This window comes from Saccharomyces paradoxus, chromosome II (genome assembly GCF_002079055.1).
Source record: "Saccharomyces paradoxus chromosome II, complete sequence".
NCBI classification, from domain to species: Eukaryota; Fungi; Ascomycota; class Saccharomycetes; order Saccharomycetales; family Saccharomycetaceae; genus Saccharomyces; species Saccharomyces paradoxus.
Window position 1 is genome coordinate 20,207 of NC_047488.1, and position 14,420 is coordinate 34,626.

Genomic DNA, 14,420 nt, shown 5'->3' on the forward strand with positions numbered 1-14,420 from the left:
TGACACATGTGCAGCCCACTCCGAGCCGAGGCCGTAAAAAAAAATGCCATGTTCTATGGGAAAGGTAAAGAAGTACGAAGCAATATGTTTCGGACCCTAGTATTCTTCATTAAACATAATATACGTTACCTTCATACTGTTAACCATTTTTGGAATGATTGGCCCAAAAGAGGGTGTTTCTTTTCTGGTTTATTGTGCTCAATCAAATGGTTCATGAATATTGTCATTGATCAAATAGGTTTATAATATTAATATACATTTATATAATCAACTGTATTTATATCATCAAAAAAAGTTGTTTTTTTATTTTTCATTACCTTTCACTGTCTATGGATTTTCATTCGTAAAGGCACTCGTCCCTAGTTTGCGATAGTGTAGATACCATCTTTGGATAGAGCCTTGGAGATAGCTGGCTTTAATCTGGTGGAGTACCATGGGACACCGGTGATCATTCTGGTGACTTGGTCTGGGGAAATACCAGTCAACATGGTGGTGAAGTCACCGTAGTTGAAAACGGCTTCAGCAACTTCAACTGGGTAGGTTTCAGTTGGGTGGGCGGCTTGGAACATGTAGTATTGGGCCAAGTGAGCTCTGATATCAGAGACGTAGACACCCAATTCAACCAGGTTGACTCTTTCGTCAGATTGAGCTAGAGTGGTGGTTGCGGAGGCGCCAGCAGCGATGGCGGCGACACCAGCAGCGATTGAAGTTAATTTGACCATTATATTTGTTTTGTTTTTAGTGCTGATATAAGCTTAACAGGAAAGAAAGGAATAGAGGTATATTCTCAAAGGCATATGGATGAAGTAGCTCTATTTATACCCATTCCTTCATCGATCATCACTACTTAAACGATTCGTTAACAGATGCTCATTCATCACCTAACACCCTTCATATTTTATGTTTCGCACCATCTTCATCATGGCTATGGAGATGCGCCTGTTCCTGAACGAGGCATGCATATATCATGAATTTCTTATGCGAAGGTATTGTTCTATGGTGCCTATGTGTATTCGTATGTGGGGGAAGTGAGAATGCCAATTGTAGGGGTGCCTAGATGTGCCTTGAAAAAACCCTTTTCGCGTGCCTGTAAAGCTTCCATTTTGGTCAAGAAAAAGAATATCCGGATTTGAGATTTGGACCCTCGTTCAGAAGCTTATTGTCTAAGCCTTTGTTTAATATGCTCCAAACGGTTTCCATGAAAAAATAATACAGTTTCTTTTCGATACCAAAAAATGAAGAAGAGATCATGTGCTGGGAGTCTTGTGCAGCCATAGAGGTTTTACGACCCTGTACACTACAGCCAAATTTATTGAAATTAGATACGTGCAGCTTAAGAGGGACTTAAGAAAGGAAAGGAGAACAAGTATATTGGATTACAGTTGTGGTCTGGATGAAAGTAATGGTGAGGGGAGCTGTAACAGAAACCAAGGCTGTGTGTAGTGAGAAATCTTTGATACCTAGGCACCATGTTCTTTTGTTTGAAATAAGAAAAGGAAGATAAAAACTAACAGATGACGACGCTAATTTTTTTTTATTTCACTTTTTAATGCTTTAATTGAGGGCGCATATCTCCATTTGAAATTTGCAGCCACTAAATACTTTTAGCTATATTGAGGGCTCATTGGTAGTGGCTAATTCCGCTTCCCGAATGTATGGCCATAGTCCAACGTTTGATAATCTAGACAACATAAATTTCTTTGAATATAAAAGGTTTCGAAAGTTCCGCGCAAAGAATGCTTGGCAATCAGCTCCATCAAAGAAATACTCTTCGTTCTTCCAAACTTTCTTTGCAATTTCATACCACCTCTCAGAATCGCTTCCTCAAAATTTTATAACACTTGATAAGAAGTGCAATTTGTGTTTCGTGTTCATCATTTTTAATTCTTGAATTTTGGAAATCATATAACGTTTCGAGAGAACTGCCTCCAATAAATAGAAGATGAAATAGAAGATTAAAATTACGCAACGATACAATTTAAATTAAGAAGATGTGGCAGATTCAAAAGACTGAAAACCCTCTTGAGAACCAAGTGAGCCTGAATTGGTGAACTTTTTTTAGGAAGCAGAGTGTTCTCCAAGTTAACATTTCTCCGTGCTTTTTCAGAATGACTTAACTTCCGCTGTTTCTCAACTTCTACAGAATATGCTTGTGGTGCTTCTTCAATGAGAGGGGTAAAATCTTTTAACAACTTGTTGAGGTTAAAGTCAAATTATTTGATGCGCTTTTCCAGTTTAGCCGATTCTTTTGGGTGATTTCTTCCTTACTTTAGCCCTTTTTCCCAATAATCTATGAGAACGGCGTCGCATCCTTAAATGAAAATAACAATATATAGTTGTAGCCATGCTATTTTTTGAGATAAAATACTACTTAATACACACCGCAATACTGAATCAACAAAGATCTCTGGAAACAAATAATAAATAGCTACCGCCTGTATTCATTGTTATTGGTAAACCGATCATAATTTGAAGAACAAAGTTCATGACAAGACAAAGATATTAATTTTTCATACAAACTTTATGAAATAACCCCTCTTGCATATTGATACACCATAATATAACTGTGGTTGCAACTAGTAAAAGATAAAGTATTACTGTATAACAGAGATCTGCCGATCTTCATGTTTTTATTCAAAAACCGTGTGCTAATAATGCCTTTCAGTATGTTCGTTTGAGCCTTAGCTAATTCTTCGTCTCGGGGAGAGCTCAAATATCTGGATCTGAATTAACGCAATGGAACACATACTCTCAATTAAATTCTGTTTCTGTTCAAGGAGTCGCATTATGACTAAGGAATTTCGTCATTCAGTGGCTCATTTCCCTGCTATAATATGGTTTTCCGGAGCTCACTTTACTTTAAATTCGCTCAAATAGCGATGCCACACGCTATACAATTAATAGTTGTTCATTCTGTTGGAATATTTCTCACGATAGAAAGTGCGGTAGTAAAGGAGAACAATGAACGTATTAAACTTTCCGCAGTCATGAAATTCCAGGACAGCATTTTTAGGTTTTCATATGACAGCCGTTCCTGTCCCAGCTGACTAAGATGGCTCGGATCCGCTACGGTTGTCGCGCGGCTCCGCCAGTTGGGATAGGCTTTCAGCACATAGAAAACCCTACAGATGATGAGAGTCGCACCGTATCCCAGAGAGTAGTATTCGTAAGAGTAAAGCAAACATGCGAGATGTTATTACTAAGCGGTGTCTCAACAAATATTGAGAAAAGTTCTTATAAAGCAGGCAAGTCTTTTTCTGTTTTATCTAGCTTAAGATCTTTCTAATTTACATTCTATGAAATGGCAAGCTGGGTATAGAATATCAACTACATATAACCTACAGACATGTCAATCACAATTCCAGAAACCATGAAGGCCGTCGTCATTGAAAATAGTAAAGCGGTTGTCAAAGAGGGCATTCCCATTCCTGAATTGGAAGAAGGATTTGTTTTGATTAAGACTCTTGCTGTTGCTGGTAATCCAACTGATTGGGCGCACATTGACTACAAGCTTGGCCCCCAAGGTTCTATTTTGGGATGTGACGCTGCTGGCCAAATTGTTAAATTGGGCCCAGCCGTTGATCCTAAAGATTTTTCTGTTGGTGATTATATTTATGGGTTTATCCACGGATCCTCCGTAAGATTTCCTTCCAATGGTGCCTTTGCTGAATATTCCGCTATTTCAACTGCGGTTGCCTACAAATCACCCAATGAACTCAAATTTTTGGGTGAGGATATTCTACCTGCCGGCCCTGTCAGGTCTTTGGAAGGCGCAGCCACTATCCCAGTATCACTGACCACAGCCGGTTTGGTGTTGACTTATAATTTAGGTTTGAACTTAGAATGGGAGCCATCCAGCCCACAAAGAAACGCTCCCATCTTATTATGGGGTGGAGCAACATCAGTAGGCCAGTTACTCATTCAATTAGCGAATAAATTGAATGGCTTCACCAAGATCATTGTTGTCGCTTCTCGGAAACACGAAAAACTATTGAAAGAATATGGTGCCGATGAAATATTTGATTACCATGATATTGATGTGGTGGAACAAATCAAACAGAAGTACAACAACATCCCGTATTTGGTCGATTGTGTCGCCAATCAAGATACGCTTCAACAAGTGTACAAATGTGCGGCCGATAAACTGGATGCTACTGTTGTCGAATTAACTAATTTGACAGAAGAAAACGTCAAAAAGGAAAACAGGAGGCAAAATGTCACTATTGACAGGACCAGACTGTATTCAACAGGTGGCCATGAAGTACCATTTGGAGGCGTTACTTTCCCGGCTGACCCAGAAGCCAGGAGAGCTGCCACCAAATTCGTCAAATTCATCAATCCGAAGATTAATGATGGGCAAATTCACCATATTCCAGTAAAGATCTATAAGAACGGGCTTTCTGACGTCCCTCATATGCTGGAAGACATTAAACATGGTAAGAACTCTGGTGAAAAACTAGTTGCCGTATTAAACTAGATGACAAACCGATAGAATTTTCTTTCATATACATAGTTATTACGTTTAGTTATAGTGACTTAGGTTTTTTAATAGGATTGCTTATTATTGATCACCCCTTGTAGGGGCAACAGAGGAGACTTTTGGAAAGACCATAGTCCATTGTGCAATTTGTTGTGAATCACGCTTCCATGGTAAATGTGTTTTTCCCATCCGCAATCCAATTACTACATATCGATTGATTTCATATGTACCAAGCACATAAAATTATGCACTCGCTTTCATTGGCAAAGCCTTGGCGAAATTTAATACACTGTAATAATAACTAGCGAAATTCTTCGAAGAACTTCCCCTCCTATAGTAACGGCTCGCTGTCTAAACGCCTGCGCCGCACTTTACTACATTTCTGACACACTTTTTCCAATGCGAAAAACGGACTAAAGAAATGCATTAGAACACATACAAAATTTCATGAATTTCTCTTCAATAGTCTTGCGCTTGACTTATATTATTAAAAGAAAGTTTTTACCCTTTAGGTCATTCTCACAGCAGATTCCAGTGTCGAGAACCTGTTTCAGAGTAATTATTAATTATGATAATGTGATAGCTTACCATTTAAACTGAGCCATTATGTAATATTGCGATTACAAATTTAAACTGGCTGGAATGTATGGGCATTCATCACTACGTAATTGAGTCCATCTTCTGTCTCCCATAACTGTGAAAATTATTATTGATAGGTTTAAGGATACGTGGCATACCTTCTTTCCTCGCCTGTTTATGATAAAGCTCTTTTTACGTTACTATATATATACGTAATTATCAAAATGCCTAGCCCAACAAGGCATCAAAACAAAATATTTATGCCACGCTATCAAGAGAAGAATTAGGTGTAGCAACAAATACCCTGGTACGGAGATCATAACAGAGGATAAAATAACATTTCCTTCGGCTAATATGCAATACAATGACCAGAAAATGGCAAATTTTGTGAATATGATAGATGAGCGACTAATGCACGATAAAAGAGCCAAAGGATTCAGCATAAAGGAGTCCCGATAGCCGGCTTTTCAGATTCAAGTTCTTGAAAGCTTTTGTCACCTCTGTCAGCTGATATGCAATTAACTTATCAACTAAAGCGTATATGAGGGAAAATTATGGCTCTTTAAATGCCAAAATTGGTTCAAAACCATTGTTTCTGAATCATCAAGCAACTTAGTTCAAGGTCTCATCAAATATCGCATTACCCTTTTGAATGGAGCTACTTGGCTATGTTACATGATCGGGCCAGATGATATAACCTCAACCGATTATTCTTTGCGGGTGGGCTTGAATATATGATATTGAAGTGCAAATATTAGTATTGATGGTCAAGCACTGTTCAATATAGTGGATTCTTGTGCATTTTTCTCTGATTTAACTTTTGATTCAGCCACATATCTAGATAATGGGAAGAGTCGCACACGGGCCTTAGCATTTTCAGGGGAACTGGCAAGCTCAATTGCTTAGAAAGAGAACTTGGCAAGCAGGTCTGTCGATTCTTTCCCACTAAATACATACTTTATAGAATAAATCATTTTTACTTAACTTGAAAGTTGTTGCATTCGAAAAGACCACGGTGTGAGAGAGACAGTTAGGTAGCTGCACGCCGATAAGCTGTATATTGATACTTCAATGCCTCGACATATCAAAATAATGCCTGTACTACAATTGTTGGAATGAAATTCTAATATCATCTATTTAAGATTATATTATAATATGCAGTGCGAGAGGATGGCATAAAGATTGAGAAACAGTCATCCAATCTAATGGAAGCTGAAATGCAAGGACTGATAATGTAATGGGATAATGAATGACAACATATAAAAAGAAAGAAGATAAAATAATAACACTATGTAGAACTATCGATTCCCTTTTGTGGATTCCTATATCCTCGAGGAGAACTTCTAGTATATTCTATATACCTAATATTATAAATAAAAAAACACTTTTATAGCACTTCCTAAAGAGCTACTAGGTCACCATCGCTTCTGCAGGAATACCATTAGGACACTACACCAGCAAGTGCGCAATAATATTACCATTGTTAGAATTATAGAAAATCCTAACACATTTCTGTGGGCTATTAATATGCTATCCTCCAAGAAAGAATGTGTGCGGACATTGTACACAAATATATATTTTTAAAGACTGGCCAAACGTGGCTATATAGCAGTATAGAGGAGTGTGTTTTGGTATTGTATCAAGATAAGTGTAAACCTCATGTACTTGCATGTACTTGCATACACCTGCACATATTTTAAGCACAATATGTTAACGGATGGAACTGGTGTCTATATTTTACAACACCATGTAGCAATGCTATTGAACCTTTTTGTAAGCTATGTATGAGCAGGACACATATTATCACTATTTCGGTATACGGATATCACAGTTTCTTACACTAGTGGGTTTGAAATTTAGTGCCTTCCCGCGTAGTCCATTACTGAAATGTTATTTAAACATTACTCGTACAATATTTTTGAGTTAATGTATTTAACACGATAAAAGTGTTAGGAAATCCAGTGTCAAAAGGAACAATACTTTCAAGGTATTCTATCTGTTCTGGTGTCAGTTTAATACTTAAAGCCTCAATGTTCTGTTTGAGGTGTTCAATTTTTCTTTCTCCAACCAATGGAAAAACATTTTTTGCTTTGGAACGGACATAGGCGATGGCAATAGCAGCGACAGATTCAGTGCCATGTTCCTCAGCAACCTTAGCCAATGCTTCACTAATTCTAACCTCCACATCCGTTTGCTCAGGGCCACCAACGAAAGTACGCAGGCCCTCTCCATTCTTCTTCCGCTCTTCCACTGTCTTTTTACTCTGAAATCTTCCGCCTCCCATAACATCCCATGGAGCAAGGGCCATACCAAAATGCCTGGCCATTGGAATGATATCACGCTCGAAGTCTCTGTTCAACACATTCCACTTACCTTGGTAGATACTAAAAGGAGTTTTCCCATGAGATGTAGCGTAATAATTCGCTGCAGAAACAACCCAGGCAGGTGTATCAGACACACCCAAATAGAGGACCTTGCCCTGCTGGACAAGAATATGTAAACTATCCATAACTTCTTCGATAGAACTCATGTAATCCCACCAGTGAACATAAAGGATATCAATCCAATCAGTTTGCAACTTGCGAAGGGAATCTTTCACACTCACATGTAAACGACGCTTGTGATTACCACTGTAGTTGGCGCTTTTACCATCAGCTGCTTCGTACTTCTTATAGTCTGTGGTAAACTTGGTGGCAATTACAATTTGGTTACGCAATTTTCTTGAAGTCATCCATTCACCGATCCATTCACCGATCCATTCTTCCGACTGCTCATTTTGATAATTGTTTGCAGTGTCAATGAAATTTCCACCTGCCCCGTAAAAAGCATCAAGCAACTCAAAGGCGCGCTTCTTGTTCATTGAGTCCATGAGTGCCGACGATGCGTCACCAATCGACATTCTTCCCATGATTAACGGAGATACTCTAATACCAGCAGTCTTAGAAAGAGCCCTCGGACTTCCTATCTCGCTAGGTGCCCCAGGTTTTGGCCCCAACATTTTAGGCATGATGAATGGTGCCTATTTTAAATGATCGAAAAATTAAATGAATTTTTTCACATCGTCTCTCAGCAAGTAGAAGGTGAAAATGTGATCTTTTCACTTATCGTAAAATGTGTTGTTGTTATTACATACATGTTGGAATATCGTGGGCCACTTTAGTCAATTTTATGCATGCAGGAAATCTCCGCCGAGCGCAATAAAGGAGCGGCCGAAATACTTACTTATGCGTATTCGCCACCTTTTTCCCACATAGCCATGCTAATTTCACAAATTTGACGTGCAATTAGGAAGAAAAACTGAGAAATGCGGGAAAGCCTCTTACTCTTGACAAGATTTAAAACTGAAAAAAAAAATATGGAGTGTGACAGTGTTTTTTGTTCTTGTCTTTCCTAGCTTTTCCAAACATCCGTACTCTTACAAGGAAGGCATATCGCTCAGATTTTCACCTAATAAATCCCAAAAGGCATCAAAATTGCTGTTTTCCAATAATTGATTCAAAGCCTCTTCCTCGCTGATATTGAAAAATCCTTCAGCTAGCTTTTCGGACATAACGGCATTGGCTTTTTTTCCAAAAGAGCTGGAAAGAACTGCATCCTCCATCTGACATAGCAGAATTTGATTGAAACTTTGCAAACTTTGGCTGCTCATTAACTTTTGCTTGATTCTTCTCGAATTTTTAAAGTCCAGCCCCCATTTCAATCTCACGGCTTGTTGTACTTTTGGCGGTATTTCACCTTCACCGGCAATCTTTTCCCAAAAGCAATTCGTTGCAGATACTAAGCTACCAACGTCTACCAAATACACGATGTACCTAAACATGGGAACAGTTTGATAGGCAGCAAAGTAACTATCCTGAAGCTTTTCTTTTGCCAGGTCTACTAAATACGCCATTTGGTTACGAACGTGTTTGATAAGTCTTGCTAAAATGACGTTCATCTCATCTTCTTTCTTATCACCGTCAGTAGATATGCCAGAGGATGACAACTTCTTCTGACTTTCTTGCTTGTAAGAAAACCTCAACAAAATACGACATTGGAACATCCAGATCCTCACAAGCATAAAACATATCTGTTTATCGACAATGTAACCACGCCCCTGTGAAATGTTTCCTTGAAAATTATTCTCAAGATAATCAGATATCAAACTTGCGAGCTCTAAGTACACAGTAATACTTTTCAAAGTAAGGAAATGATAGTTCTTTTCGTATTCTTCCCAATGCATAATACATTTCTTTTCAAAATGTAACGATAGGACGTCAAAGATGTTTAGAATACATGTACGCCCCACAATATTTGTCAAGAATATTTCAGTTCTTTCAACATCCTTAGCATCGAGTACGGTATCTCTGCCAAGTTTTATAGCACTTAGTTTCTTTTCATGAAGAGGTTGGTAAATCAAACCTGTGGGAAAGTTTTCAGCCATAAAATCTTCCGATCTTTTAACATTCTCCAAAATACTGAAAAGCTGCGGATGCCGTATAATCGAAGTGCAATCAGAAACTAGCTTGCTTAGAATGATGTGAAATTTGTACTTGCTCCAAACAATATCGTACAGTTGCATGTCCAAGTCTCCCAAGGAACTTTTTTCATACTCTGAGGAAGCGTCAATCTCCTCGAAGTCTGCCAAAAATGCTTCCATATACTCACTATTTGATTTATCACTATCACCCTCAGCAAGAGAAATTTGGAACTTTAAAGACTGAACTCCTAACCATAATATCCGTCTCTGCCTCATCACTTGCGGATCTTTGAAACGTTTGTACTTTGAAGGCTCATATTGAAGACCCAATGTCATGGACAAGTTTGAGAGATGGCTCAGAGTAAGCAAGTTGGTGCGATTCAGTACACAATCAGGACTTTCAGGATCCAAGTGTTCTGAAACATAGAAATATAAGAGGCAAGTAAATGTATTCTCATTTGGATAGCGAAATACATCAAGTAGGCATAGTAGTTTGTGACATAAAAGAGAAAGTTTTCTGGCACTTTCAGAGGCACTTGCTCTTACCATGGAAAGAAGATCAACATCCAACGTTGAATGCTTCAAAGCCATAACGATGACTATTGTAAGTAACGACAGAGTTTCTATTTTTTTCCGCACATTCTTGCCTTCAGTGCTAATTTTCCAACGATTATTGTCATCTGGCAAAAGCAATGTAGTCAGATCACTCTCGAAGAGTGAAATGTCCATAAAAGGGTAGAGGGGGTAAATATTATGGTAGAAACACTTCAAAAGAATTTCACAGTCTTTCTTCTGCATCAACACGTCTTCAATTTCAGCAACGAGTGATGGTAGAAAAACCGGGGAAGTATCTTCTTCCATAGAACACCCATTGTATAATAAACCTAGGGCAGCAGGCTGGACTCGAAATAGCTTACTATGTTCTATACGTCTAAAAATGGCCTTTTCTATGAAAGACAATGGGCCCAGTATATTTCTCGATGAGTCTTCAAAAGGAATACCATTAGCATAGTTACTAAAGTCAACAAGTGTCATGCCGTACAAAGAGGAACAAAGTGCTCTAATATACGGGTCATATTGCGCCAAACTATGCGCAGCAAACGGGTAATCCATAAATGTCACTAATCCTACTATAACTAGCATATCTTCGGCATTCCATATCGACAGCGTAGCATTAACAACACCTTTGGGCACTTGTAAGGAGTATTTAAGTCCAGTCCTTTCAAGTACATGTTGCTGTTCAAAATTTCGCTCATGAGAGGTCTTGAAGCTGTCAAAACTATTTGCCGCAACATTGGCAGATAAATCTATTCTCTCTTCATATTCACACTCTAATGAATTTTGCTGGCATCGAGAGCAAGTAGGTCGCAGTTTATCACATTTCCGCTTGACCTTTTTGCATTGCAAGCAAACTAATCTTAACCTAGGTTTTTTCGCTGTAGCCAAATCCATTTTTTCAGTATTTTAGCGACCAAGTTCATGTTCATGTGTTTATTTACTGCTTTAAATAGAATTAGTGAATAGTAATAATAGTGCCAAAAGCTCGTTCTTAATGACTTGTAAAATGAGTGTAATGGTGATCTGCTCGGGCCTTAAGTAAAAAATCTGCCGAATGCAAAAATGTGAAGAATATACATGTTATCGAGTTAACCTTCCTTTTTCAGTTCATTTCGAACACTTAAACATCTTTTTCAATGGTAATGAATTGATATAGAACTTCTTGTAGAAGTTCCACTCTTCCCTTACAGGATTTGGGTGTCTTAGGAGTTCGTCAGGTATGTTCGCACTCGAGTTTTCGAACCGAAAGCATTATTAAGCACACGATCACACGTTAATTTTTGGATGAAAATTGATCCCTGAAACTGCTACTTGATAGGCATTCTCTTCCAGTTATATTACTTGACAGCCGCATCATTCTCTCAGTTATTATTGATTGTCCAAATAAAGACTTTTCCAGATAATGCATATATTATGTATTATGACTTCTATAATTTGAAACAAAATTTAACCACCTCAATCAACCGTAGGCGCTAATTAATCCTAGGCGATATCCGGTTCCAATGCATATCTGCAGGCTAAGCGTGGCAAATGTCGGCCGATACAGACATACTCGGCACAAATGGATGAAACTCTGAATACATTGCCTATTAGATGATATTTACTATTCGTACCATTGCTGAACCAGAGGTCCTAAACACTCACTGAAAATCTCCCTTATGTTCAAGAAATATTTTATTGAAGATATGAATGTTCCTATATAGCGGCCACTTCACACTCGAGAAAACTGCATTAGGACGTCAATCCAAGCAGCTTTGATCCTTGTTTCATAAGGGCTCAAGATCGAATGTTCGCATCGGAAAGCTCTTTTTAAGAAACTTCCAGAAAATATTGGCTACATAGATTATTTATGGAACTCCTTATCGTAATCGACTAAAGCAATTCTGTACTTGACATCTCCTCTTTCCATTCTTGTAAAAGCTTGATGGACACCTTCTTCACTAATTGGAAGTTCTTCCACCCATATCTTGACGTTTTTTTCGGAAACCAGTTTCAATAGTTGTTCGATTTCTTTTCTAGATCCAATAGCACTGCTTGAAATTGAGATTCCCATCAGGCCCAATGGTTGCAAGACAAGCTTCTCATTGGCTTCTGGAGCAGCGATTGAAACAATGGAACTTCCAATCTTCATGACCTTAACGAAATTGTCAAAATTAACCTCTGACAGAGATGATGAGCAAATGACAAGAAGATCCAAAGTGTTAGAGTATTGTTCTGTCCAACTTTTATCCTCCAACGTAGCAATATAACGATTAGCTCCAAGCTTCGTACAGTCTTTCCTCTTGGAGTGGCCACGTGAGAATGCATAAACTTCGGCGCCCATAGCCTTAGCTAACAGAATGCCCATATGTCCAATACCACCAATGCCAACAATACCCACCTTCTTACCTGGACCACAGCCGTTTCTTAACAGCGGAGAAAACACTGTAATACCACCACATAATAACGGAGCCGCTAGCGGACTTGGAATATTTTCCGGTATCTGAATAGCAAAATGTTCGTGTAGCCTTACGTGAGAAGCAAATCCCCCTTGTGCAATGTAGCCGTCCTTGTATGGAGTCCACATAGTCAAAACGTGGTCATTAGTGCAGTATTGCTCATTATCACTTTTGCAACGTTCACATTGAAGACATGCCAAAGCTTGCGCACCAACACCAACACGGTCCCCGATTTTTATCCCAGTGTGGCACTTGGGTCCTACTTTTACCACGCGGCCAATTATTTCATGTCCAAGGACCTGGTTTTCTGGGACTGGGCCCCAGTTACCAGCTGCTATATGAAAATCAGATCCGCAGATACCACAGACCTCGATTTCAATATCAACGTCATGATCACCGAAGAGTTTTGGTTCGAAACTCACCAATGTAGGATGCTTCCAATCCCTTGCGTTGGAAATACCGATACCTTGAAACTTTTCTGGATAAGGCATTATTTTTTCGTGTTTCTTGGTAGTCTATACTTCCATTATTTCAATAGCATGGAGAAACATCTAAAGTAGGACATTTTTGCCTTCCTTTTTATAATTCCTGCTCTGGTTATCTGGTGCTCGATCAGTGACATCTCCTTCATCTTCCATTTCTATTATGCGGCCGAAGGATATTATTCGGCCGAACATTGGAGCCCCTCGGCCGACTTGCACTATGGTACCTGCATAATTCCAGTGTTCCCCTTCAACTCATCTTGCTTAAATGTTGATAGGGTCAAATAACTCCTACGTCCCTTGTGAGAGATAACCGTAAAAAAATAATACCGCATTATTCTACTAACTCTCCAATGCTATCCTTATTTACACTTACTCCGTTTCTGACAAATAAAAAAATATGCCCGTATAAGCAGGCACAAAGTACAAATATTCATGTAGCAGGAGACGAAAAGTCTATATGTTTACTATGAGTTGTGGCTCACATAGTCCCTGATCTACAACCTTTAATCTTAAAAGTGACACATGGGCGACGACTGCGGGTTGACGCCCCGAGAAAAAAAAAGGCGAGCTATTATATGGGAAGAGTAAAAAGGGTACGAAGCCATACGTTCCGATTTGATTATCTCCTATAAAGAATAATATATATATATATATACTTTTATACTGTCAGCTATTTTTTGTAGAAGCCTAACCCATAAGAGAGAATTCCTTTTGAGTTTATCGTGCTCAACCGAACAGTTCATGAATACCGTCATTGATCAAATATGTTTATAATATTAATATACATTTATATTCAGCTGTATTTAAATCAAAAAAAGAGCTTTTTTTTCGTTCTCATCAATGTCTATAAAATTTCATTCGTAAAGGTCCGTGTTCCTATTTTGGAATGGCAGTGTAGATACCGTCCTTGGATAAAGCGCTGGAAATGGCTGGTCTCAATCTGGTAGAGTACCATGGGACACCGGTGATCATTCTGGTGACTTGGTCCGGAGCAATACCGGTCAACATGGTGGTGAAATCACCGTAGTTGAAAACGGCTTCGGCGACTTCAACTGGGTAGGTTTCAGTTGGGTGAGCAGCTTGGAACATGTAGTATTGAGCCAAATGAGCTCTGATATCGGAGACGTAGACACCCAATTCAACCAAGTTGACTCTTTCGTCAGATGGAGATAGAGTAGTAGTGGCTGGGGCAGCGGCAACGCCGGCGGCGATGGCGGCGAAACCAGCAGCAATTGAAGTTAATTTGACCATTGTATTTGTTTTGTTTGTTAGTGGTGATATAAGCTTAAGTGGAAAGAGAAGAATGAAGGCATAATCTCAAAGATAGGTGACCAAAGCAACTCTATTTATACCCATTTCTTCACTGGCCATTACTATTTGAACGAATTACTGACTGATGTTTATTTCCCCTCGTACATCCT

At 38.9% G+C, this 14,420-nt stretch overlaps 4 protein-coding genes across 4 annotated transcripts; 1 reads left to right on the plus strand and 3 right to left on the minus strand.

Annotated features, from left to right (window-relative positions):
• Positions 1 to 3,346: 3,346 nt before the first annotated feature.
• SPAR_B00030 (zinc-binding alcohol dehydrogenase family protein) lies at positions 3,347 to 4,477 on the plus strand (the record flags this gene model as incomplete). Its single annotated transcript, XM_033908605.1, has 1 exon — positions 3,347 to 4,477. The coding sequence occupies one exon, from the start codon at positions 3,347 to 3,349 to the stop codon at positions 4,475 to 4,477; it is 1,131 nt and encodes a 376-aa protein (XP_033764496.1).
• Positions 4,478 to 6,953: 2,476 nt separating this feature from the next.
• On the minus strand, positions 6,954 to 8,066 carry SPAR_B00040 (aldo/keto reductase; the record flags this gene model as incomplete). Its single annotated transcript, XM_033908606.1, has 1 exon — positions 6,954 to 8,066. The coding sequence occupies one exon, from the start codon at positions 8,064 to 8,066 to the stop codon at positions 6,954 to 6,956; it is 1,113 nt and encodes a 370-aa protein (XP_033764497.1).
• Positions 8,067 to 8,474: 408 nt separating this feature from the next.
• On the minus strand, positions 8,475 to 10,970 carry RDS1 (Rds1p; the record flags this gene model as incomplete). The annotated part of the gene is made up of 1 exon (XM_033908607.1): positions 8,475 to 10,970. The coding sequence occupies one exon, from the start codon at positions 10,968 to 10,970 to the stop codon at positions 8,475 to 8,477; it is 2,496 nt and encodes an 831-aa protein (XP_033764498.1).
• A 949-nt stretch (positions 10,971 to 11,919) lies between these two features.
• ADH7 (NADP-dependent alcohol dehydrogenase) lies at positions 11,920 to 13,005 on the minus strand (the record flags this gene model as incomplete). Its single annotated transcript, XM_033908608.1, has 1 exon — positions 11,920 to 13,005. One exon carries the CDS (start codon positions 13,003 to 13,005, stop codon positions 11,920 to 11,922), a length of 1,086 nt encoding a protein of 361 aa, XP_033764499.1.
• Between the last annotated feature and the right edge of the window lie 1,415 nt (positions 13,006 to 14,420).